We start from the raw sequence: 24,677 nt of genomic DNA on the forward strand, positions 1-24,677 counted from the left end.
GCGACAGGCCTCAAAACCAGCCATGAAGTGGCCTTCGTTTTCTGCCTGTTTTCCCACACTATTTGCCTCCTCTTCCCCCTCTTCCTCCTCCTCCTCCTCAGCTACCTCTGGACCACCCAGCCCAGCCCCTGCTCATACTGCAACACTGTGTAACGTGGCTGTTGCAAACAACAATACTGGACTCTGCTGCTGTAAACTACAGGGTCGCCCCGTGATGTGTTCTGCTGCACCTCTACAGTACATCACTAAATGATGCGCTGACGGTCACCTCTCACCCCTGGACACAGTGGAGAGGGGCAGCTTATTGCACCTTTACATCACAGCAAGTGTGACCGTCGCCATCCCAACGCTCTAATCAGCCACTTTCTATTTTTCAGGGTGATTTTGATACGTCATAATAGAAAACAGCTGTCTGGTCAGTGTATCTCCACTGAATTGATGGGTGATCGTGTTGCCAGTAGTGTGTAATAAAGCGATTAACAGGATTCCACCGCCTCATTCGACTGTCGCATCGCCAGTCGTGTGTGCCAGACTTCAGTTTGAAGTGGAACAAATTTTACTCCATACCATCGGTAAGGAAATGCTTTGCTGTCTTTATATTTTACTGTAGCAGACAGAAAAAATGCTGAAAATATTTGCATTTCACCCTTACTTGTAGTGCTACTCAATGTGCAGGTTTTTTTTTAACAAAGCTATAGCTGCTTCCAGTTTTGAAGCATCAGAAGTGGCCTGTTCTCTTACTGTGTGTGTGTGTATGTGTATATGTGTGTGTATTTGAGTCGTCTCATAAACATTAAATTAAGAGGAAGGAAATGTGTGATTGAGACATGTTCAGGGCAGATACAGAACATGTCCATACTCATCATGCAACTGTAAAGAATGCGTCACATCGAAACATGAAACCAACGTCATGCTGTCAAACAGGTTCTGGTCTTCTGTACTGGGACACACACAGAGTGCACTGCAGACAGAAGCAGCTACTATGGTGTATGTGAGACTAACGCTTCTTTGGATTTCGGAACTCTGCGGAATGAAGGATACAGTGAAGGTAAGATATTTTCTATATAGACATGGTGTGAAGGCTACACTATATCACTGACATGCACATTATTTTAGAATGAGAGTCAATGGAAGAGATAAAAGAAACAAAAACAGTAAAAAAAACATCAACGTGCTAATACACATAAGTATAAGTAAGTATACTCTTTTGATCCCGTGAGGGAAATTTATATACTCTTTTGATTTGGTCTCTGCATTTATCCCAATCCGTGAATTAGTGAAACACACACAGCAAACAGTGTCCACAAAAAAAAGTCACGCTGAAAGGCATATATGATTAACCCTATAAGAGGAACCCTCATATATGATTAACCCTATAAGAGGAACCCTCAGCAACCCCACCCCCATCTTGCCTGTTCATAATTCTGAGAAATTCTTGAATTGTGTGCATGTGTGCGTGTACATGTTTATGTTTATGTGGGTGTGTGTGTGTGTGTGTTTTGTGTGTGCATGCATGTGCTTGTGTGTGTGCCTGTGTATATGCCTGTGTGTGTGCATGTGCATGCATGCGTACATATGTCTACTGTGTGAGTATGTGTCATACGTATAATTACTGTGAATGTATGTGTGTGCGTGTTATGTGTGCATATGGAATGGATTAACATGACCCCTGGAGGCAAACATATGCAAAAAATTGGTCATCCTACGGCCCTATTCACAGAAAACTCTGTTGGTGTACAGTCACTAAATGTACTCATAAATTAATTTATTGTATGGCCCGCCATGAACGAAAGTCCACGAAACGTAGCATGCATTCGGAGGGTGTCATAATGATCCTACACTTTCAATTTCGTGCAGTTTTGACCATGTCAGCCAGAGATATTGTGATTACAATCATTTTTAACTAGGTGGTGCTATACATGAAATAAGTGGTAATGGGATGGGTGGACATGGTCCCTTAAGACCAACATACAAGAAAAAGGTGGTCCTCCTAGGCCCTACGGTTCTCGAGATATTCACAGAAAACTGTGTCCGGCCACCTACAGGCCAGTTGGTGTACAGTAACATAAATTAATTTATTGTGCGGCCCCCCATGAACGGAATTCCACGAAACTTGGCGTGCATTCAGAGGGTGTCATAATGATCCTACACTTCCAACATAGTAACATAGTATTTTGTATTACAGTTTTTGTCAGCAGTCTACACACATTTTCAAAACTCTGTCTACACAAAACTACGGAAGCGTATTGCTGCCACACTAAAATAAATAAAAAGGCTCAGTATTATGTAATTACATGAAGTTTCTTGTTATAACAATATATTTTTCACGTTTTAACAAGATATGTATCACGATATTACATGAAATTATCACATTATTTCATGATAACAAAACTAAACGAAACAAGGCCGCGAGAGCTCATGGCTGGCCTAAATGATAACTAGTCGTGTATGAACTTGCACCCTGACTGCTATTAGGCCTACACAGTGCTGCTTGATGAGTGTTTGTTTTTGTGCATGTGTGTATGTGTGTGTAGGCTACGTGTGTGTGGTCAATTCCCAGCTGACTGAGGAGCAGCGAAGAGGGATGTGTGTGTATTGGCAGTGAGCCGCTGAAAAGGAGGCCGATAGAGAGGTTCTGTGCAGGATAGCCTGCTCACACCGCCTGATAGTTCTGCTTTATCTTCTTATCAACACAATAAATAAAACTTTCGCTAACTTGACGCAAGAGGGAGAAAGGGCTTTGATAAATATGCAAATCTTCACGCAATGTGGGTGAATGTATAGAGCGCTCTGGCTCGGTAGCTCGCAGTCATTTCTAAGGCTGTGGGGAAGGGACGCGGGGAGTGAGAAGTGAAGCGCAGCAAATTAAATATTCAAACAGCAATAGCATGCGCTTTTTGATCACACTGTAATCAGCCCGGCCCCACCAGGAATCCTCCCGACTCTCCCGATTGCCACTCCGCTAGCCTACTGCACAGAGGTGCAGAATATTCTGGACAATGCTTGGGTGTTCGCATAGGCTATAGGCCTATAACAATATCATCCACCGTGTTCAATAACGAGAATGTCTTAAACCGAGCTTAAAATAGAATTTGATTGAGTCGTGTAAACGAGCATATCCTATTCTTGCCTCTCGTTTCGTTTAGTTTCATTATCTTGAATAACGTGATAATTTCATGTAATAACGTGATATATATCTTACGTGATATATAAACTTAAAAATATCATATCTTGAAAAAACATGATATTTTCACGTTATAACGTGAAAATATCAGTATCATGAAATAACGTGATAATTTTATGTAAAAATGTGATAATTTTATGTAATAACGTGATACATATCTTGTTAAAACGTGAAAAAGATATTGTTATAACAAGAAACTTTTCACGTAATTACATAATACTGAGCCTTTTTATTTATTTTAGTGTGGCAGCAATATGCTTCCGTACAAAACCCACTATTGCTCACACAAAATGCAAAATGCCTCAAATCTCCATCAAAATGACACACAACATTCAAAATGTCATAAAAACATCTCTAAAACAAGCATTTGTCTCACATTATAAACACTTTTGTTATAATATGACATTTTGGATACATCATGTACATACTGTTGCTCAAAACCTAAAGCTCTTCTGTCTTTCGTGGGCTTCTATGTATATTTTCATATTTTCAGGGTCAATCATCTACAGAGAGAAGTTGGCATACACAGTATCTAAGCAATATTGAAACCAAATATAGTGATTTTTCCCAAATATTTTGCTGCTGTGAATACAGTATTTTACAGCCAACAAGAAAAAAAAAACAAAGCAAAATGCAATGACGTTTTGAAAATGTTGATTTTTCTGAAAGACAGAAATTACTATATTTTCCAAAATCCATTGGGCATGTGTGTTTTCAGGCCTATAGACCCTTTCAACTGCAGAAACAAACATGTGCATTCATTCCTAAAGCATTTCCAGAGGCACAGAAAGCAACATTGAGCTAATGGTAACTTGGGGACAAACAAAAATATTGTTCTATACCTGAATGCGGCCGCCATATTGCTGGGGACAAACACCTTACTGTCTAAGGCCAACACTTGCCGGCAATCAGAGACTCACATGTTTGTCCATAGACCTCTGAAGTTTGCCCTACAAAAAGGAACCAAAATGTTACTCTGGTACTCAATTGCCCATTAAAAGTTGCAAGAAACTTAGGCCCTGTCCACACGTACGAAACCGATCTTTTTTTCCTCCGTCTTCCCTGAAACCGCATCAAGAATATTTGCGTCCAAACGGATCCATCTCAACACGACTCAACACGTTACTTCATACCCCAGGCCTATAGGTGGCATTGTTTCTTTACAGAAATTGACCAAAATTTGCGCTTTACAAACAGACAGAATAGGCTACGACCAAATGGCTAGTGCAAGGTAACCAGAATTGTTTGTGTGGACTGATGGTGAACTGTCAACTGTAGTCAACTGTAAAACTAATAAACTTTATTTTACGGTTTGTGAAGGGTGCATTCCCGTCCTTTATTTGGCTAATGCAGGTAGGCCTACTAATCACCTTTACTTTCTTTGGTTGTAGGATAGTCCGTGATTCACATTAGTTTTGGCCATCACCGCAATTAGGCTACTAAACTCAAGGGTTACCCAAGTTCTAGGCTATTCTGTAGCCACATTTATACTATTGCTATAATAAAACCTTTGTTAGTAACAGTCAATACTTTTGCCTGCATCAAATCGCGCATTCGCATTCAGTGTGCTACCATCGGCTTAACGTGAGTTCTAAGCGTCTTTGTATGCTTATATCTGATTTCACTCGACTGTGAATGCATGTATATGTTGTAAGACATGTAAAATAAATGAATGACACTGGCACTACGCACAAATTAATGTAGCCTAAACTTACACCGCACTTTCCTAATAACTTAAGTTCTCTCGTGTCACTGACAGTAGCTAGAATGCATAAAAAAACACCGGGGAAAACAGTGTTCAGTCCACCAAGTCATAGGCTAAGCTATCGGCGCTGCGCAGCACCAGTTGTGATATTTATCTTACAGAGTGTAATCGTAGGTAATGTCATGTATGAAAACTAGTATTGTTAGGCAATACTACAAGTGCAAGTCCAGGGCAGCTGAGGTGTGGCAATGACATCATCGCAAGCAGGATGTGCGGTTTCGCTGTCTAAACGAATTCAAACGGGCTACGGTTTCAGATTTCTCCACTCTGGGACCAGGTTTCAGAAAGGTGCGGTTTCGGGCAGTGCGTTTACAGGATTCGTTTGGACGCTCGGCCAAGACGAAGCAAAACCTCTGCGTTTAACCTAAAAAGCGTCTCCGTGTGGACGGGCCCTTAGGTGTTATGATTGATGGCCAGCTAACATTCTCTGACCATTATGCCTCTGCGACCCAGTCATGCCACTTCGCACTAGAGATAGATAGATAGATAGATAGATAGATACTTTATTGATCCCTGAGGGGAAATTCAGGGGGTCTCAGTAGCATACAGACATCACACACAACATGCACTTACAGCAGAAATGGTAAATATAAGTATACTTATATAAACATATAACCAAATTCCACTGTACAGTAGAGACAGTAGGAGATTAGAAAAACTAACAAAACTAAATACTAAATATACTATATAAATGAAATGTAAAAAATCTTGAGGGTGATCAAGCATGAGACACTTGTAGTGACAGGGCCTGTAGTTCTGTGTGCATGGTGAGGTGCTCAAGAGAGTGAGTGTCATGGTGAAGGTGCAAAAGTAGTCCAACAGTAGTCCTGTAGTTCTGTGTGTATGGTAAGGTGCTCAAGAGAGTGAGTGTCATAGTGAAGGTCCAAAAAGTAGTCCAACAGTAGTCCTTTAGTTATGTGTGCATGGTAAGGTGCTCAAGAGAGTGAGTGTCATGGTGAAGGTGCAAAAAGTAGTCCAACATTAGTCCAACAGTGCAACAGTGCAATAATAAGGTCTAGAGACCAGCATAAATAATATGGACAAATAGGAGAGTAAAGTATAATGTAGACAAGGTAATATAAAAAACTATAAGAAACTATGTCAGTGCAAGAACAGGTTGAGGTAATAGGGTTACAGCCATTCAGTATTGTAGCAGAAGCTATTGATCATGTGTGCTAATATAGCATGAAAAATAGTGTAGCAGGAAGACAGTAGTAAAAACATTAGGCTGTGGACATTAGTAAAACAGTAGTAAAGCAGTAGTGGGCAGTCAGTACTCAAACATGGAGAGGGTGGAGAGGCAGACAGACTAAGCAGAGAAGTCAATCTCTCCTCTTCCCTTTAGTGAAGCATTGAACAGTTCAATGGCCCTGGGGACAAATGACTTCCTCAGCCTTTCAGTTGTGCATGGCAGTGAGCGAAGTCTCCCGCTGATCAAGCTCTTTTGCTTTTTAATAGTGCTGTAGAATTGATGGCATTCATTGTCCAAGATGTTGATCAGTTTGTTCAGGGTCCTTTTGTCAGATATTGAAGTGATGCACTCCACTTCAGCTCCCACTACAGAGCCAGCCTTCCTTACCAGCCTGTCAAGTCGCCCAGCATCCTTCTTCTTTGTGCTTCCTCCCCAGCATACCACTGCATAGAAGAGGACGCTGGCCACAACAGACTGGTAGAACATCCTGAGGAGCTTGCTGCACACATTGAAGGACCGCAGCCTCCTCAGGAAGTACAGCCTGCTCTGCCCTTTCTTGTAGAGTGCGTCAGTGTTGGCTGACCAGTCCAGTTTATTGTCCAGGTAGAGACCCAGATACTTGTATATACACTATTGTATATACACAGATACACTATTCAATATGAAGAAAATCAGACCGCTTCTGCTGGTACAGACCATGGTTATTTCTCGCCTTGACTACTGCCTTCATCATGACTTGTGTGGTGAAACTGCTACAGTTGGTCCCCACCATCTGGTTTTCACTCAACCAAAAAGGGCACAGTTTACTCCACTGTTTTTTCAACTTGCATCAAAATCAAGTCACTAATGTTTGCTTACATAGTGATGGCTGTGAATAGTGTTTTCCCACCGACTTAAACGGTTTCTTGTGTTACACCTCATCCGCTGCTCTCCTCCAAGGAACGTTGTTGGGCATTGCCGCCTCTACACACACACAGCAATCCAGACTATTGTAATTTGTGGTCCCTCTATGTTGGAATAACCACCTCTACTTCCTTCTTCTTCTACCACTGTTTCCTTCTACCGCTCTTTGATAAGTAATTATAACGTGTAATTAAGTAATTATGCACTCTCATCCTCTAGTAATAGTAATCATTGCTGCCATATTAATTCCTACCTAAGGTCTCCTCTACACTGTAGCTTCAGTGTTACTACTCATTTGTGTAAGTCTGCTAAATTAATAAGTGTAAAATATTTAGTGCAACCTGTCTGCAGATATGAGGGAGGGCAGAATGGGGTGGGAGTCCATTAAACACCATCATCAGGGCTCTACACTAACATTTTTTTCCAGGAGCACTTGTGCGCCCAAGTTAAAAAATGTAGGAGCACAGACAAAAATTTGGGCGCACAGTCAGTTCTGTACTTAACTTACACATAATCTAACATTACACTCCAGCTAACAGTTAATCATGCCAGTGCACCAATTGCAAATATTAAGAATGACTGACAACATTTAGGCTACAGGAAACAGGATTTTAAAGATCAGTGCCTACTTTATTTTCAGTCTGTTCTATTTTCCTACATTTTGTTAATGTAAAATAATATAATACATTGCCATATTTGCATTTAGCCTGTATATCAAGTATCCTGCCAAATGTAGGCTAATTTATTTATTTGTGAATCCGTCTGTAGCTAATCCAAATATGCCCATGGTGACCTATCTGACTGCATACTGCCTAATACTACTACTAAAACAGTCCATTTTCTCTTCCACAAAACCCAACATAGGCTATCAAGGATGTATATATTTTTTATCCTTTTATTTTTTATTTGAAATATCTGCATTGATGGGGGCAGTAGGCAAACGTTAGGCCTACTTTCGTTTTGCACTTCAGCTTGTATTCGGTGTAAACAAACAAGCATGCGTGGAAGCCTGGAGTTGTCAGTAGCGTTCTACCTTTGAATAAAATGGGAGGGAGTATTACTGGAGGCTACTTTTGTGCCTGTTCGCTACAGCTATATTTTGCATATTGCAGCCAATACGTCAACTGGGCTAAAAGGCATGTTAGGTCACTGCATTCTCAGAATCTTATCCTGTTCCTCCTATATCCGATGAATTTGGTGGATAGAAGCACTAATTTCTTCAATCTTTGCATCTTGGCTGGCTAGTCTAACTTTCCGCTTTTTCTGCGCGCTCTTGGATTTGATAGAAGCGACTACTAGCGAGTCACAACGCGAAACTGCTAACGTTGATGGGAGGTGTAGTTTTTATGCTGCATTCGCGACGTGATTCTATGGTTTGCACCAGTAATGTTTCTCGATGTTGCGGTGTATTTTGTAGACAAACACTAACATGGTTAGAAGTCATTCGCACCAGTGCGCCTATATATTTTTTTGCACTCGCACGCCATCATTTTTACTCGCATGTGCGAGTGAAATGGGCGCACTGCCATGTTGTTCATTAAACACCATTATGCTGCCATGTTGTCCATTCAACACCATCATGCTGCCATGTTGTCCTCTTTCAGTGTGAATGCGGTCAGGACATCTGAGTAATCTGAGTAAAACTGAAGAGATGGCTGCAGGGGGATCATCTACTGGTGAGTCCATCACTCTGATACGCTAATGGAACATGTCCATCACTCTGATACCCTAATGGAAAATTGTATATGTATTTATTTTCAAGTTATTTTCCCTATCATGAGTAATTGATACGGCAGTGAATCTATTATTGTTTCATTACTATTTTACAAATATGTCAGGTGTTTTCTGAAAACTTGAAAGTGTGTGTTGTCTCCCTGTGTTGACCAGGTGATATCTCCAATCTCTCAGACTTGAGGATTGTGCTGCTGGGGAACAGAGAAGCTGGGAAGAGTTCAGCAGGAAACACCATCCTGGGCAGAGAGGAGTTTGACCCTGATGTGAGAACACTGCTGTGTGTGAAGAGACAGGGAGAAGTAGCAGGGAGACAGGTCACTGTGGTGGACACTCCAGGATGGATGAAATATAATGAATATTTTTATGAGGACTCTCCTAACCTCCTCAAACAGGAGATTGTTCTCAGTGTGACTCTGTGTCCTCCAGGACCTCATGTTTTTCTGCTGGTCATCCATGAGAACATGACCTTCACAGAGGCAGAGAGAGATGCCACATCAAACCACCTGAGTCTTCTGGGCCATGGAGCCTGGAAACACTCTCTAGTTCTGTTCATTCAGGAGACTCCTGCAGAAGAGAAAGCCTTTGAGGTTAAAGGGGGAATGCTCCAGTGGCTTGTAGAGAAATGTGGGAATAGATATCATGTCCTCAACATCAAGATCAAGGATGATACGCAAATCACAGAGCTGCTGGAGAAGATAGAAGTGATGGTGGCTGGAAACAGTGTCCGTCACTATGAAATAAACAGAGGAATAATACAGAAGGTTGAAGAGAAGAGGACAGAAGAAGAGAGGAGAGCAGAGGAGAGAAGAAATAAAGTCCAGAGACTGAGTGAGTTAGATTATGTAACAATTAATTTGTAGTAATGAGTCTTTGCTGCTAAACTCAATAGTCAAAGGAAAGATTCAGATTGTCCAAAGAATGTACATCATAACTTTTCCAAATTGTTAGATTTTTGTGTGACTAGATCATTCAAGATTATATTGTGTTGTCTGAACAGACCTATTTAGATGAAGTGTACAGTAAAAACATACTGGTTAGCGCTTCGGACTTGTAACCGGAGGGTTGCCGTTTCGAACCCCGACCAGTAGGCACGGCTGAAGTGCCCTTGAGCAAGGCACCTAACCCCTCACTGCTCCCCGAGCGCCGCTGTTGTTGCAGGCTGCTCACTGCGCTGGGATTAGTGTGTTCTTCACCTCACTGTGTGTTCACTGTGTGCTGAGTGTGTTTCACTAATTCACGGATTGGGATAAATGCAGAGACCAAATTTCCCTCACGGGATCAAAAGAGTATATACTTATACACACACACAGACACACAACACACACACACACACACACACACACACACACACACACTGAATTTCTTCATTTACTCCTCCAGGAGGTGCACTGCTTCCAGATCTCAGAATTGTGCTGCTGGGATTTCAAAATGCTGGGAAGAGTTCATCAGGAAACACCATCCTGGGCAGAGAGGAGTTTCAGCCTGGACAGAGATCTGCTGTTTGTGTAAAGAGACAGGGAGATGTAGCTGGCAGGCAGGTCACTGTGGTGGAGGCTCCAGGATGGCACAGTCATTATCAGGTTAAATGTAGTCCTGAAATGACCAAAAGAGCTATTCAGCTTAGTCCAGCTTTGTGCAACCAGGGCCCCCATGTGTTCCTGTTGGTCACACGAGCAGGCATATCATTTACTGATGCACAGAGAAGATCAGCCCAGCAACACTTGGACCTTCTTAGTGAGAAAGTCTGGAGTCACACCATCGTGCTGTTCACCCATGGAGACTGGCTGGGAGACACAACCATTGAGCAGTACATTGAGAGTGAAGGAGAGAGCCTTCATTGGCTAGTTGAGAAATGTTGCAACAGATATCATGTTCTTAAAAATGAAAACAGGACTGATGTCAGTCAAATCACAGATCTCCTCGAGAAAATTGAGGAAATGGTTGCAGGTAACAGTAGCTGCCACTATGAGATGGACAACAAGCGGCTGGAGGAAATAAAAGAGAGGATGAGGAAAGAGGAAGAGAGAGCAAAAGAGAGAATGATGACTGTGGAAAAGAAAAGACGACACCTTCAGTCACTGAAACGTGAGTTGCCTTGTGTCTGATCTGCTTTCTAATGGGAGAAGAAAAGTATGTAAATATTATATTGAATATTGCAATAATTAAGTTAAAGGAACTGTATGTAGGATTTTGGCCAAAACTGGTACTACAATCACTTTCAAAATACTGTAGAGCGGTGTACACCGCAGATGTGGTAACTAGAGCAGAGCTGGCAACCCAGATGCCGAAACACTACTGACTTTGTGATTACTAGATAGGTGGAGGGTGGCGGATCAGGCTAAAACACAAATATGTAAACATCAACATCAGTTGAGGGCTGCAACTTCACTTTTTTAAATGACGATATCCTGGCCGGACTACTTTTGTCAGTGATATAAGTATTTGAAATTAGCATGATTTCCTAATGTCTAGTGACAAATAAGGGCCATTTTATGATTAATTGAATTACATTTCTTACATACGGTTCCTTTAAAGCTTGAAAAAAAAAACACAATTATATGGCTATGGTCACACAATGACATTTTAAAGGTATTGTAGTGCAACTCATTACACATCACATCACATCACATCACATTGCTTTTGTGAAACCAAGTAAAGGCTAAATTCAGCCAGGATAAGCAAAAAATCCCAGCTTTATCCGTTATAAATGGTGTAAAAGTCCAGCTTTAGAAACTAAAAGGCCTACCACGTATTGCTTCTACCTGAACACTAAAACACATGTGATTTCACTAATTATCTGATCTACCTGGGTTTGGAGTTTTGCTATGTGGCAGGACTTTTACTTTCTGAAGATGGACTTTTACACCTCTGTCCGTTCTGAAGGATGTGTTAATTATTAAGGTTGTGTGAAATACACCTCTGCATCTCTTACAGCCCTTTTAATACTGCAAATAAATCAACAAATTTTTTCTATGTTGAATCTAATCCAATCTGATCTATTGTACATTACAGAAGAATCAACTCCCATGTCACAGTTCAGAGTTGTTCTGCTGGGATACAGATATTCTGGGAAGAGTTCATCAGGAAACACCATCCTGGGAAGAGAGAAGTTTGAACTGAAGAGAACAGCTCAGTGTGTGAAGAGACAGGGAGAATTAGCAGGCAGACAGGTCACTGTAGTCGAGGCTCCGGGATGGTTCAGGAATGTGAACCTCATAAACACTCCTGAGCTCACTAAACAGGATATAGTGCTCAGTGTGTCTCCAGGACCACATGCTGCCCTACTTGTCATAGATATTGATCATTCTTTCACAATTGAAAAAAGAATAAATATTCAACAACACCTGGAGCTTCTCGGTGGTATTGTCTGGAGTCACACCATGGTGCTGTTTACCTGTGGAGACTGGCTGGGAGACACAACTATTGAGCAGTATATTGAGAGTGAAGAGGCCCTGCAGCCTCTAGTACAGAAATGTGGGAACAGATATCATGTCATCAACAATAAGAATAGGACAGATGATCAGGTCACAGAGCTTCTGGAGAAGATAGAAGAGATGGTAGCAGGAAACAAAAACTGTCACTTTGAGATGGACGGAAAGAGACTGGAGGAAGTGAAGGAGAGGAGGAGGAATGAAGAACAGAGAGCAACAGAGAGACTGATGAAGGTGGAGAAGCAAAGACAACGCCTCCAGTCACTGAAGCGTGAGTATTTAACAATCTTCATCTCTAGCTTATGAAATATTGAATCAAATATATCATAATATTAATTCTTATGGCCATGGAAGAAATTAGTAAAATAGTAAAGTTAGTAAAATTAAAGCAACACTGCATTGGCTTGTTATTTTTGGTTTTATCTTCAAATTTATTTTGATATCATGTGCATCACATGTAAACACATGTGCCGTTCCCACTAACCATCCAGAATGTGCACTATTGTTCTGTGTTCCGGGGCGTAAGTCCCCGTGAAAATGAAAGAAAAGTTTACACATCACGCCATTGTCAGCTGTATCACCAAAGACGCACCAACATTTAGCAGTGCCATTAGGGCTGTAAGTGGTGTGTACAAGGTGTACATGCACTTTAGGTGGTCAGTTCACTAGATTTAAACCAAAACTCCTTACTGCTGCTCAAAGTCCACAAAGTTCTTAAGATAACATGGTCATATAATGTCAAAAATGTTTATATATTCTTTTCAGCAGGACATTTATCACCACGGTCAGAGCTGAGAGTTGTGCTGTTGGGATACAGAACATCTGGGAAGAGTTCATCAGGAAACACCATCCTGGGCAGAGAGGAGTTTGAACTGAAGAGAAGAACAGCTCAGTGTGTGAAGAGACAGGGAGAAGTAGCAGGCAGACAGGTCACTGTAGTCGAGGCTCCAGGATGGTGGAAGAAGGTCAAGCTGAAAGACACTCATGAGCTCGCTAAACAAGAGATTGTGCTCAGTGTGTCTCTGTGTCCTCCAGGACCTCACATTCTCTTACTGCTGGTAAAAGTAGCTCATTCTATCACGCAGGATGTCATTAGAAACATCCAAGAACATCTGGAGATTCTCAGTGACAGAATGTGGAGTCACACCATGGTGCTGTTTACCCGTGGAGACTGGCTGGGAGACACAACCATTGAGCAGTACATTGAGAGTGAAGAACACCTCAGATATCTGGTAGAGAAATGTGGGAACAGATATCATGTTCTCAACAATAAAGACAAAAGTGACAGAACACAGATCACAGAGCTGATGGAGAAGATGGAGGAAATCATCTCTGGAAAAAGTGGATGTCACTTTGAGATGGACAGAAAGAGATTGGAGGAAGTAAAGGAGAGGAGGAAGAGAGCAACAGAGAGACTGATGAAGGTGGAGAAGCAAAGACAACACCTCCAGTCACTGAAGTGTGAGTTGTGTTGTATTTTCTGTGTTTTGTACTTAACAAACTGAGCTTTTTCATAGCAAAAATAAATGTTCAACGCTCTTCATAATTATCTAGCGTATTAAACATTGAATCAAATATGTCTTAATATTAATTCTAATGGCCATGGAAGAAATTAGTAAAATAGTAAATTTAGTGAAATTGAAACAACACTGTGCATTTGCTTTACACTTCATATGCTAGTTTTCATCTGCCTGTTTTTTTTTTTATGTTTCATCTTCAAATTCATTTTGATATCATGTGCATCACAACACATGTGCCGTTCCCACTAACCATCCAGGATGTGCACTACAGTTCTTCGTTCCGGGGCCTTAGTCCCCGTGAAAATGAAAGAAAAGTTTATACATCAGGCCATTGTCAGCTGTATCTCCAAAGACGCACCAACATTTAGCAGTGCCAGTGGGGCTGTAAGTGATGTGTACAAGGTGTACATGCACTGTAGGTGGTCAGCTCACTAGATTTAAACCAAAACTCCTTACTGCTGCTCAAAGTCCACAAAGCTCTTAAGATAAAATGGTCATATAATGTCAAATTTATTTATATTCTTTTCCTCAGTTAATTTATCACCACAGTCAGAGTTCAGAGTTGTGCTGCTGGGATACAGAACATCTGGCAAGAGTTCATCAGGAAACACCATCCTGGGCAGAGAGGAGTTTGACCTGAAGAGAAGAACAGCTCAGTGTGTAAAGAGACAGGGAGAAGTAGCAGGCAGACAGGTCACTGTAGTCGAGGCTCCAGGATGGTGGAGTGATATCAACCTCAAAGACACTCCTGAGCTCACTAAACAGGAGATTGTACTCAGTGTGTCTCTGTGTCCTCCAGGACCTCACATTCTGTTACTGCTTGTGCAAGTTGCTGATTCCATCACACAGGATGTCATTAGAAACATCAAAGAACATCTGGAGCTTCTCAGTGACAGAGTCTGGAGTCACACCATGCTGCTGTTTACCTGTGGAGACTGGCTGGGAAATGCAACCATTGAGCAGTACATTGAGAGTGAAGAACACCTCAGATATCTGGTAGAGAAATGTGGGAACAGATATCATGTTCTCAACAATGAGGACAAAGGTGACAGAACACAGATCACAGAGCTGATGGAGAAGATGGAGGAAATTATCGCTGGAAACGGAGGCCTTCACTTTGAGATGGACAGAAAGAGACTGGAGGAAGTGAAGGAGAGGAGGGAGAAAGAAGAAGAGAGAGCAACAGAGAGACTGATGAAGGTGGAGAGGCAAAGAAAACACTTCCAGTCACTGAAGCGTGAGTATTTAACAATCTTCATCTCTAGCTTATGAAACATTGAATCAAATATATCATAATATTAATTCTTATGTCCATGGAAGAAATTAGTGAAATAGTAAAGTAAAAATTGAAGCAACACTGCATTTGCTTTACAATTGATGGGCTAGTTTTTATCTGCCTTTTATTTTTGGTCTTCAAATTCATTTTGATATAATGTGCATCACATGTAAACACATGTGTCGTTCCCACTAACCATACAGGATGTGCACTATAGTTCTGTGTTCCGGGGCGTAAGTCCCTGTGAAAATGAAAGAAAAGTTTACACATCAGGCCATTGTCAGCTGTATCGCCAAACATGCACCAACATTTAGCAGTGCCAGTGGGGCTGTAAGTGGTGTGTACAAGGTGTACATGCACTTTAGGTGGTCAGTTCACTAGATTTAAACCACAACTCATTACTGCTGCTTAAAGTCCACAAAGTTCTTAAGATAAAATGGTCATTTAATGTCAAATATATTCATGTATTCTTTTCAGCAGGACATGCATCCCCCCAGTCAGAGTTCAGAGTTGTGCTGCTGGGATACAGAACATCTGGGAAGAGTTCATCAGGAAACACCATCCTGGGCAGAGAGGAGTTTGACCTGAAGAGAAGAACAGCTCAGTGTGTGAAGAGACAGGGAGAAGTAGCAGGCAGACAGGTCACTGTAGTCGAGGCTCCAGGATGGTGGCCTAATATCAACCTCAAAGACACTCCTGAGCTCACTAAACAGGAGATTGTGCTCAGTGTGTGTCCTCCAGGACCTCACATTATCTTACTGATTGTACGATTAGCTGATTCCATCACGCAGGATGTCATTAGAAACATCCAAGAACATCTGGAGCTTCTCAGTGACAGAGTCTGGAGTAACACTATGGTGCTGTTTACCTGTGGAGACTGGCTGGGAGACACAACCATTGAGCAGTGCATTGAGAGTGAAGAACATATCAGATATCTGGTAGAGAAATGTGGGAACAGATATCATGTTCTCAACAATGAGGACAAACGTGACAGAACACAGATCACAGAGCTGATGGAGAAGATGGAGGAAATTATCTCTGGAAATGAGTGCCGTCATTATGAGGTGGACAGAAAGAGAATGGAGGAAGTAAAGGAGAGGAGGAAGAGAGCAACAGAGAGACTGATGAAGGTGGAGAGGCAAAGACAACACCTCCAGTCACTAAACGGTGAGGATTTAACAATCTTAATCTCCTGCCTATGAAACATCGAATCAAATATATCATAATATTAATTCTTATGGCCATAGAAGAAATTAGTAAAATACAGTAGTAAATTTAGTGAAATTGAAGCAATACTGTGCATTTGCTTTACACTTGATAGGCTAGTTTTTATCTGCCTACACATGTGCCGTTCCCATTAACCATCCAGGATATGCACTATAGTTCTGTGTTCCGGGGCGTAAGTCTTTGTGAAAATGAAAGAAAAGTTTACACATCAGGCCATTGTCAGCTGTATCGCCAAACATGCACCAACATTTAGCATTGCCAGTGGGGCTGTAAGTGGTGTGTACAAGGTGTACATGCACTTTAGGTGGTTAGCTCACTAGATTTAAACCACAACTCCTTACTGCTGCTTAAAGTCCACAAAGTTCTTAAGATAAAATGGTCATTTAATGTCAAATATATTTATGTATTCTTTTCAGCAGGGAATTCATCCCCGCGGTCAGAGTTCAGAGTTGTGCTGCTGGGATACAGAACATCTGGCAAGAGTTCATCAGGAAACACCATCCTGGGCAGAGAGGAGTTTGACCTGAAGAGAAGAACAGCTCAGTGTGTGAAGAGACAGGGAGAAGTAGCAGGCAGACAGCTCACTGTAGTCGAGGCTCCAGGATGGTGGGTGGATTTCAGCCTCAAAGACACTCCTGAGCTCACTAAACAGGAGATTGTGCTCAGTGTGTCTTTGTGTCCTCCAGGACCCCACATTCTCTTACTGCTTATAAAAGTAGCTAATTCTTACACACAGGATGACATTAGAAACATCCAAGAACATCTGACATTTGTTGGTAACCAAGTCTGGGGTCACACCATGGTGCTGTTTACCCATGGAGACTGGCTGGGAGACACAACCATTGAGCAGTACATTGAGAGTGAAGAGGCCCTGCAGTCTCTAGTAGAGAAATGTAGGAACAGATATCATGTCCTCAACAATCAGAACAGAGATGACAAGCAGGTCACACAGCTGCTGGAGAAGATAGAGGAGATGGTAGCAGGAAATGGTGGACGTCACTTTGAGGTCGACAAAACTCTTCTACAGGAGGTGGAGAACAAGAGGAGACGTCTCACTACAAGAGCGGAGGACAGAGAGACAAGAGCTTACAAACAGGACGCTATGTTTAAATTTGTCATGGGTGAGTGTTTTTTAGACAAATCAAGAGACATAATTAGCTATTTGTTATAATTGAAATACTGTATGCATGACATTATGAGAAAGCAGGGATAAGTTCATGTGAAATTGGAGTATAGAGGAGTAAACACATATTTGGTGATATTCCCATGTCATCATCATATGTTAATACACACACTGACAATGACTGTATGTGTGTGTGTATTATCATCATATGTTAACACTGTGTGTCGGCGGTTGTGTGCGTGTGTGCACGCATGTGTGTATATTAATACAATCAATTCGCTTAACTCCCAGAAGAAGGCATGTAGTCGAAACGCGTTGATGACAAAGGCTTTTTAACTTTTTCAATAGAGAGTGCCTTGGAGTTTCTTGATTCTTGACATTAATCAATTGTTTTACAGGTGAACTACAGCCTCTCTCTGGGATTAAGGTGATGCTCCTGCGGTATGTTGAGAAGTTCACTTCCGAACAAGACACAGACCGTGACAGAGGAAAGATGGCAGGAGTCACGCTTCACTGTGAGGAGAAGATCAGGGGAGATCAAGAGATCACTATAGTTAGGATGACACCAAGTAAGAAAACTCTAGAAGATACTAAAGCAGAGTTGGTGTCTCTGTGTGATCCTGGTCCACATGCATTTGTGCTGAGAGTCGACACTGATCTTCACTTCACTGAGAGAAGAAGGAGGCAATTCCAGACACATCTGGGGCTTCTGGGGGACAGAGTTTGGGATCACGCCATAGTGATGTTTGACTCCTCTGATGACCTGTCAGTGGACAGGAACATTGAGGAGTACATTGAGAGTGAAGGAGAGGCCCTGCAGTGGTTGGTGGAGAAATGTGGGAACAGGTATGTTCACTGGACAGGTGAGGAGAGCTGGCCAGGTGTACTGAAGAAGATTGATGAGTTAGTGGTTCTCAATGGAGGACGCCATTTCCAGTATGAGGAAAGGAGGACAAATGAGACCAAACCTGCAGACTGGAAGATGGAGGTGCAGCATCTGGAAGATCTTAATGAGGAGATTGACCTGGCGAAGAGCATCAAGCCTCCCCTCATGGGTCAGTTGTGATTTTTGTTAATTTTATGAGGACAGTGAGCTTAACATGAACAGTTACCAGGTTTCCCTTGGCAACCACATTAAGACTAGTGGCAACTTCCCTGTGCATTTTGAGATTATTCTTTTTTATGGTATCAAGTAACAGTAGAGTAACCTTCAGGTCTAAATATTGTCTCTTTGTTAAATTTAAATAGACATCTAAATGAGCTAGATAACAAGGTTATTATCATCTCACATTACTGCTGGACACAAGAGTATGTTGTCTATGCGGACTGGCAGTTTTTTAACAGAGGGTCATTTAATCCACATGGGCTGCATCAATAATTGCATCAATAATAATCAGTTTATTTACAAAAACTAATAGATGAGTTCTAAGAACTAATGTTAAAACATTCTCAGCTGCTGACATAACTTTAGGACTAACATGGCGGGCCTCAAATTGCATTGCCCTGTTTGAAACCACTCTAAGAAATTTGAATGAAACTATAACAAATACATACTTAGAAAGTGTTTATTGTTGTTTTGTTATTGTTTATTGTTGAAATTGTGGTGTTAAATGACAATGCAATGCTGCATTTTGTTTCTGGATAAAACGTGTGTTTTGTTTTCAGATAAAACAGATGTCATATCTGAGAAAACCTCTGGCTACGGGACATTCATCTCAGACACAGCATCTGAAGCCCCATCAGATCAACACTCTCTGATGTCAGGAGCTACCAGCTCTGGGATTGGCTCTTTAACATCTGGAAGACTGGGAGGTCACAAAAAGTGTGAGGATCTTAACAATTTAAAATTCATATATTTAAATGAATACACTTCAACAAAAATAAGTTTTTAACTAAGGACACTAAAAAGATGTGGGACTGCGTAAAGGACATGACTAACTTGAACAGGGGGAAAAGTGAACTCAATGTGTGTAATGAACAAGAGAGGGCAAATGAGCTGAATATGTTTTATAAAAGGTTTGACACTGAGGATGGCAGGGACATATCAGTAAATACATTATGTGATCCTAATAAAGATAGAATAGTGATTGATACTGTTGTAAAGACTTTTAGGGCTTTGCACACAAGGAAGGCCAGTGGGCCAGGCGGGATCTCCCCCTTAATCTTTGCTCATGAACTGGCACCAGCCTGGCGCCCATTATTTCAGCTCTCGGTAGACACGCATAGTTTACCAACACAATGGAAGAAAGCTATCATAATCCCTGTGCCAAAGAAATCATGTCCATGAGAGACCAGTCGTGCTAACATCAGCCGTAATTTGAACGCATTATGCTAGAAGAGCTACGCACACAGGTCCAACATCTCCTTGATCCTTACCAGTTTCCTTATAGAGATAAGAGAGGCTGCTGATGTGTTAAGCACTACATCCCATCTCATACTAAAGCACTTGGAAAACACTAAGGCATTCGCCAGACTACTTTTTATGGATTTTAGCTCTGCTTTTGGTACCAAGTGTTACCAAATGGTACCAAGTGTTTCTCTCTGATAGAACACAGCAAGTTAAAATCAATTTTGCACTTTCTGATACACTGATCATCAACACTGGAGTGCCCCAAGTCGGTGTTAGTTCTCCCCAGTTATTCACATTGTATACAAGTATAAGTATCACTGCTCTTTTGATCCCGTGAGGGAAATTTGGTCTCTGCATTTATCCCAATCTGTGAATTAGTGAAACACACTCAACACTCAGTAAACACACAGTGAGGTGAAGCACACACTAATCCCGGCGCAGTGAGCTGCCTGCAACAACAGCGGCGCTCGGGGAGCAGTGAGGGGTTAGGTGCCTTGCTCAAGGGCACTTCAGCCGTACCTACTGGTCTGGGTTCAAACCGGCAACCCTCCAGTAACAAGTCCGAAGCGCTAACCAGTAGGCCATGGCTGACCCAAATGAATACAAATGAATGCAGAAATCATCACACAAATAATTACATAATCAAGTTCTCAGATGATACAGCCATCCTTAGTGTGAGGATCTTAACAATTAAAAAATCATGTATTTACACACACACACACACACACACACACACACACACACACTTTTCTAGAAATGGTCAGACTGTGGGTTAGGTTGATACATTTTTAATATCTCAATGTAATTCAGTCACAAAAAGGAAACCATGTCTTTTGTATTATTTTCACAGTTGACAAAGTCCCAGAGCCATCAAATGTACGTGGGCCTAAAGTCATTAAGGAAAACACTTTTGTGGACCAAGATGATTTGGATTCTGTAGACAATCCTGACTGGAGGAGAGACATGAGAGAACTGTCTGATAATATGGCTGAGTATGAAGATTTAGATTTACATTTAAATTGATTTTATGATCTTAATGAATCCATGCTTGTTTACAGGCCCTGAATTACTCTGATTCAGCCATAGTTTTTTTGGTTGTGTTAATTTAATTTCTTTGTGGCCCCAATGCCTTAAGATTTTTTCAGCCAGTATGTCAGTTTGGCTGTTTACTGATGATTATCTGGGGACAAAATACCTAATTAAAATCTCCGCTCTTAAAGGTTGGACATTTCATCTGGCAACATTCTGTGTCAGTATTTCAAACAAACAAACTGCTGCAAATCATGTGAAGATGTTGAAGACACCTCACACTGGATCCTGATGGAACCCTCTGTTTCCATGGAGACAGGAGTCCCAGTGTATAAACACAGCTCTCCACCAGGAAGTTTTGAGTGCACAGTGTCTGGTTTGCGCTGGGTGTGTGCGGTTGAAGTCTCTCTACAGTATCACTTCAGTGACCCCCATGTATTCAGAGCAGAGCTTGCCATGTTGCAGTATGAGCCAATTGGTCCCTTGATGGACATCAAAGTGCTCTCAGGTGAACTGTTGGAGGCTCATCTGCCCCATTTTGCCTGTCTGGAAGGTTCAGACTCCTCTCTTAGAGAGGCTGTGAGAGTTCTGCATGGGGTCAACAGCAGTGTGACTCTAGAGAAATGTGAGCTGACCCGCTTCCATGCAAAGCTCCTCAAGCCCTCCTTCTCACTGACAGAAGTCCTGGTGAAATTTGGAATCCCAATGAAAGCCCATCTGGATGTGTTAATCTACCGCACCAGAGTGACGCCCCTGGTTCTACTCACATATATCGTGCCACGGGATGCTTCCATGATTCAGGCCGTTGAGGAGGATTTACGAGAGACACAAGATGCTAAGAAGATCAAAACACATCGACCGGATATGTCCATTTGGATGCACACAAAGTTTAGCCTGAAGTCATCTGCCAGCCATGCTAGAAGTTCCCCACCAGAGATCACCCTAAAATACATCAGACCTCCTGACCTATTCCGGATGGTCATTGATAAAGCAGATGACTGTTTTGATTTGGAGCTGATTAGTGAAGGGCAATCCATATGGAAAGCTACACTGGAAAGCTTTGAATTTGGTGAGACTGGAGAAATGGCACCCAGTCATGAAATGCCCTCAGCAGTATCCAGACGTTGCCAAGTCATGACCCACAGAGAGGTGGCTTACACAAGCAGAGCTGCCAGGACTGATGAGGAAGAAGGGAAAATGGCCTCCATGTCACACAAAGGTATATAATCCAATGCTGACCTTTAAGAAAAACAATTATGTAAAGAATAAAACATTTGAAAGATATTTAAACCTAGAAGTTTGTTCTTGTTTTGCATTGAGCATGATTTGGATTCAGGTAACTACAAAATCTTACTTAGGTAGAGCATAGCAACAGTAGCAGCTAATGTCAAAAGTCAAAATCTTATGTTAATGATCTCGTTCTAGATCGACTGTTCATGATTCGGCCTGATCTCATCAAGAAAACATCGGGAGCTCTACTCCGAGATCTGTTGGATGAACTTCAAGCTCCGCCTCGTGTGATGAGCAGCAGGGAGGCAGAAGAGGTCCTGCAGAGGACCAGCGTGCTGCAGGACCAGGTGACCTCCCTCATCGATATGGTGCTTAAAAAGGGGGACAGAGCATGTAGCATCATGCTCTCCCTCCTAAAACAACTGGACAGCTACCTTTATCAAGACCTCGGCCTGTAAAAACAAACCTGTGGCATCATGCTCTCCCTCCTAAAAGAACTGGACAGCTACCTTTATCAAGACCTCGGCCTGTAAAAACAAACCTGTGGCATCATGCTCTCCCTCCTAAAAGAACTGGACAGCTACCTTTATCAAGACCTCGCCCTGTAAAAACAAAGTGTGTAGCATGCATGGTTTCCCTGCAGGTGAGAGAGGAGGCTGCATCATATCATGACTTCACTGTACAGACAATATGACAACTCGGAAAGAGATGAAAAGATGGATATACGTTAAATGTATGACCAATATGTTCATCAACATAACTCTGATACTTTATGATAAATTGTTATTGAAAAGACATTTTCTGCTTTCCACTTGTCACTGTTTTATTTTTAGAACCTATTAGAGCTTCTACCAGCTCTTGGATTATATGCATTTTTACCTAGTATTTTGAACAATATTTACGTGTATTCTATAATCTATGTCTATAATTTATGGTTATATATGTAATCTATATAATCTAGCTAATGTTTTTTTTTTCCTCAGTTAATGCTGTTTAGGTTATTTCACAATTTTATGTATATGTTAATTGATGGATTATAATGTATCTAACCACCAAAAAAAATTATAAAATTGGGGGCTTGAGAACCTGTGTTCTCTTTGAAGGATGGGTCTGGGTCATAAGTATAAGTATATACTCTTAATCCCATGAGGGAAATTTGGTCTCTGCATTTATCCCAATCCGAGAATTAGTGAAACACACTCAGCACACAGTGAACACACAGTGAGGTGAAGCACACACTAATCCCAGCTCAGTGAGCTGCCTGCTACAACAGCAGCGCTCGGGGAGCAGTGAGGGGTTAGGTGCCTTGCTCAAGGGCACTTCAGCCGTTCCTACTGGTCGGGGTTTGAATCAGCAACCCTCCAGTAACAAGTCCGAGGTGCTAACCAGTAGGCCACGGCTGCCCATCGACTGACCTGCACCGGTTTGGTCCAAATGCTCCTCAGACCAAGCCTCACAAAAAAAAAATTGAAAGCCTGTATGTGGCAACCACTCAAAATCAGCAAACATGTGAACAATGCTTTTGGAAGTAATGATAAATGTCAGCTATTCTTTAGTTGTCATGGAGCTTGATGTGAGTGTTTACAGTCACACCCATAGATAACATCAAGCTGGCGACTAGGCTGTGCTCTGGCGCCGGTCTCATTGGACCCCTCATTATTGCTTGGCGTTGTAGATCTTTCCTCATTTGAGTCCCAAAGTATTTCCGTTTGATACATTTGTGAGAGCATTTTGTCTGTGTGATGCATAAAGCAACCAGCCACCTCCTACTGGACACGACTACGCTGGTTTGTCTCTCTCTACTGGTGCTGAAAGATTATCGCAGCCACTGCTGGTCAGCTGATCCGAGCGAGTACCGAGAGGTTGAGTTACACCAGTGGTTCTCAAAGTGTGGGGCAGGACATCCGTGGCTGGAATAAACATGTATAGCTCTTAGTTTTATGCAGGCGGAGAGGGTGAATGAAAGCTACTGTAGCCATATTATGAATGTTATTTACATTCGCAAGGCGCAGACGCACAGTCGCATTCCTGGGTAACGATGCACACAGACACTTGCATCGCATGCAGTGCAGCGCGCATCTCGTTCACTTTACATGGGCTTAAGTGAATTGTGGTTATGATGTGTTGTTTTTCTCCCGTTGCCGTTTTCAACTTTTTGCTGCACCAATGGACAGCAACGCAAGGCACCAGCCAATCAAACACAAATGTGAATCTAGGGTCAGTCGCACATCTTTTGGGCATGGATAATCCTGTGTCATATGGTCCCATTGAACCATTTCAAATAGGTTGCATGATGTGTCTTTGGCAGAATGATAATAAACATCCATTTTTTTCAATGAAGATGCATGCATGTATATTATATCACCATAATCTAATATTGATAAGAAAGTACTGTGGACCAATCTTTTCCTTGCAGTGAAAAGGAAACATTTCTTTAGACGAAAATAAAATCTTAATTTAGGTCTCAGGAGTCATGTGTCTTGATCATTAAGTCTTCAATAATTAAGTCATTAAACTCAATCAGTTAATTTTGAGTCCCAGCACTAGATGGCAGTAGTGAGTCGCTGCACTGGATGGTGTGGGCAGTGGTGTGTGTAGAGTAGAGGGAGTTGGAGTTCAGCCCAACTGATAAGGAGAGATGACTGTGGAAGTGCACACACTGCAGATCTGAGATCAGTGTTGTTGTGTGTCTGCTGGAGTCAGTCAGACGATG

The 24,677-nt window shown here is 41.8% G+C and overlaps 1 protein-coding gene across 1 annotated transcript; it reads left to right on the forward strand.

Annotated features, from left to right (window-relative positions):
- Positions 1 to 966: 966 nt before the first annotated feature.
- On the forward strand, positions 967 to 24,304 carry LOC143103420 (uncharacterized). The gene is made up of 14 exons (XM_076267202.1): positions 967 to 1,048; positions 8,649 to 8,720; positions 8,932 to 9,606; positions 10,159 to 10,863; positions 11,791 to 12,480; positions 12,975 to 13,670; positions 14,262 to 14,966; positions 15,483 to 16,172; positions 16,649 to 17,353; positions 17,754 to 18,410; positions 19,021 to 19,179; positions 20,556 to 20,697; positions 20,926 to 21,953; positions 22,160 to 24,304. Exons 2-14 carry the CDS (start codon positions 8,654 to 8,656, stop codon positions 22,420 to 22,422), a joined length of 7,182 nt encoding a protein of 2,393 aa, XP_076123317.1. The 5' UTR covers positions 967 to 1,048; positions 8,649 to 8,653; the 3' UTR covers positions 22,423 to 24,304.
- Positions 24,305 to 24,677: the final 373 nt, after the last annotated feature.

Source organism: Alosa pseudoharengus, unplaced genomic scaffold (assembly GCF_046254945.1).
Source record: "Alosa pseudoharengus isolate Yale_2024_CS ecotype anadromous, Long Island Sound unplaced genomic scaffold, YU_APseudo_1.1 YU_APseudo_1.1_scf_40, whole genome shotgun sequence".
NCBI classification, from domain to species: domain Eukaryota; kingdom Metazoa; phylum Chordata; class Actinopteri; order Clupeiformes; family Clupeidae; genus Alosa; species Alosa pseudoharengus.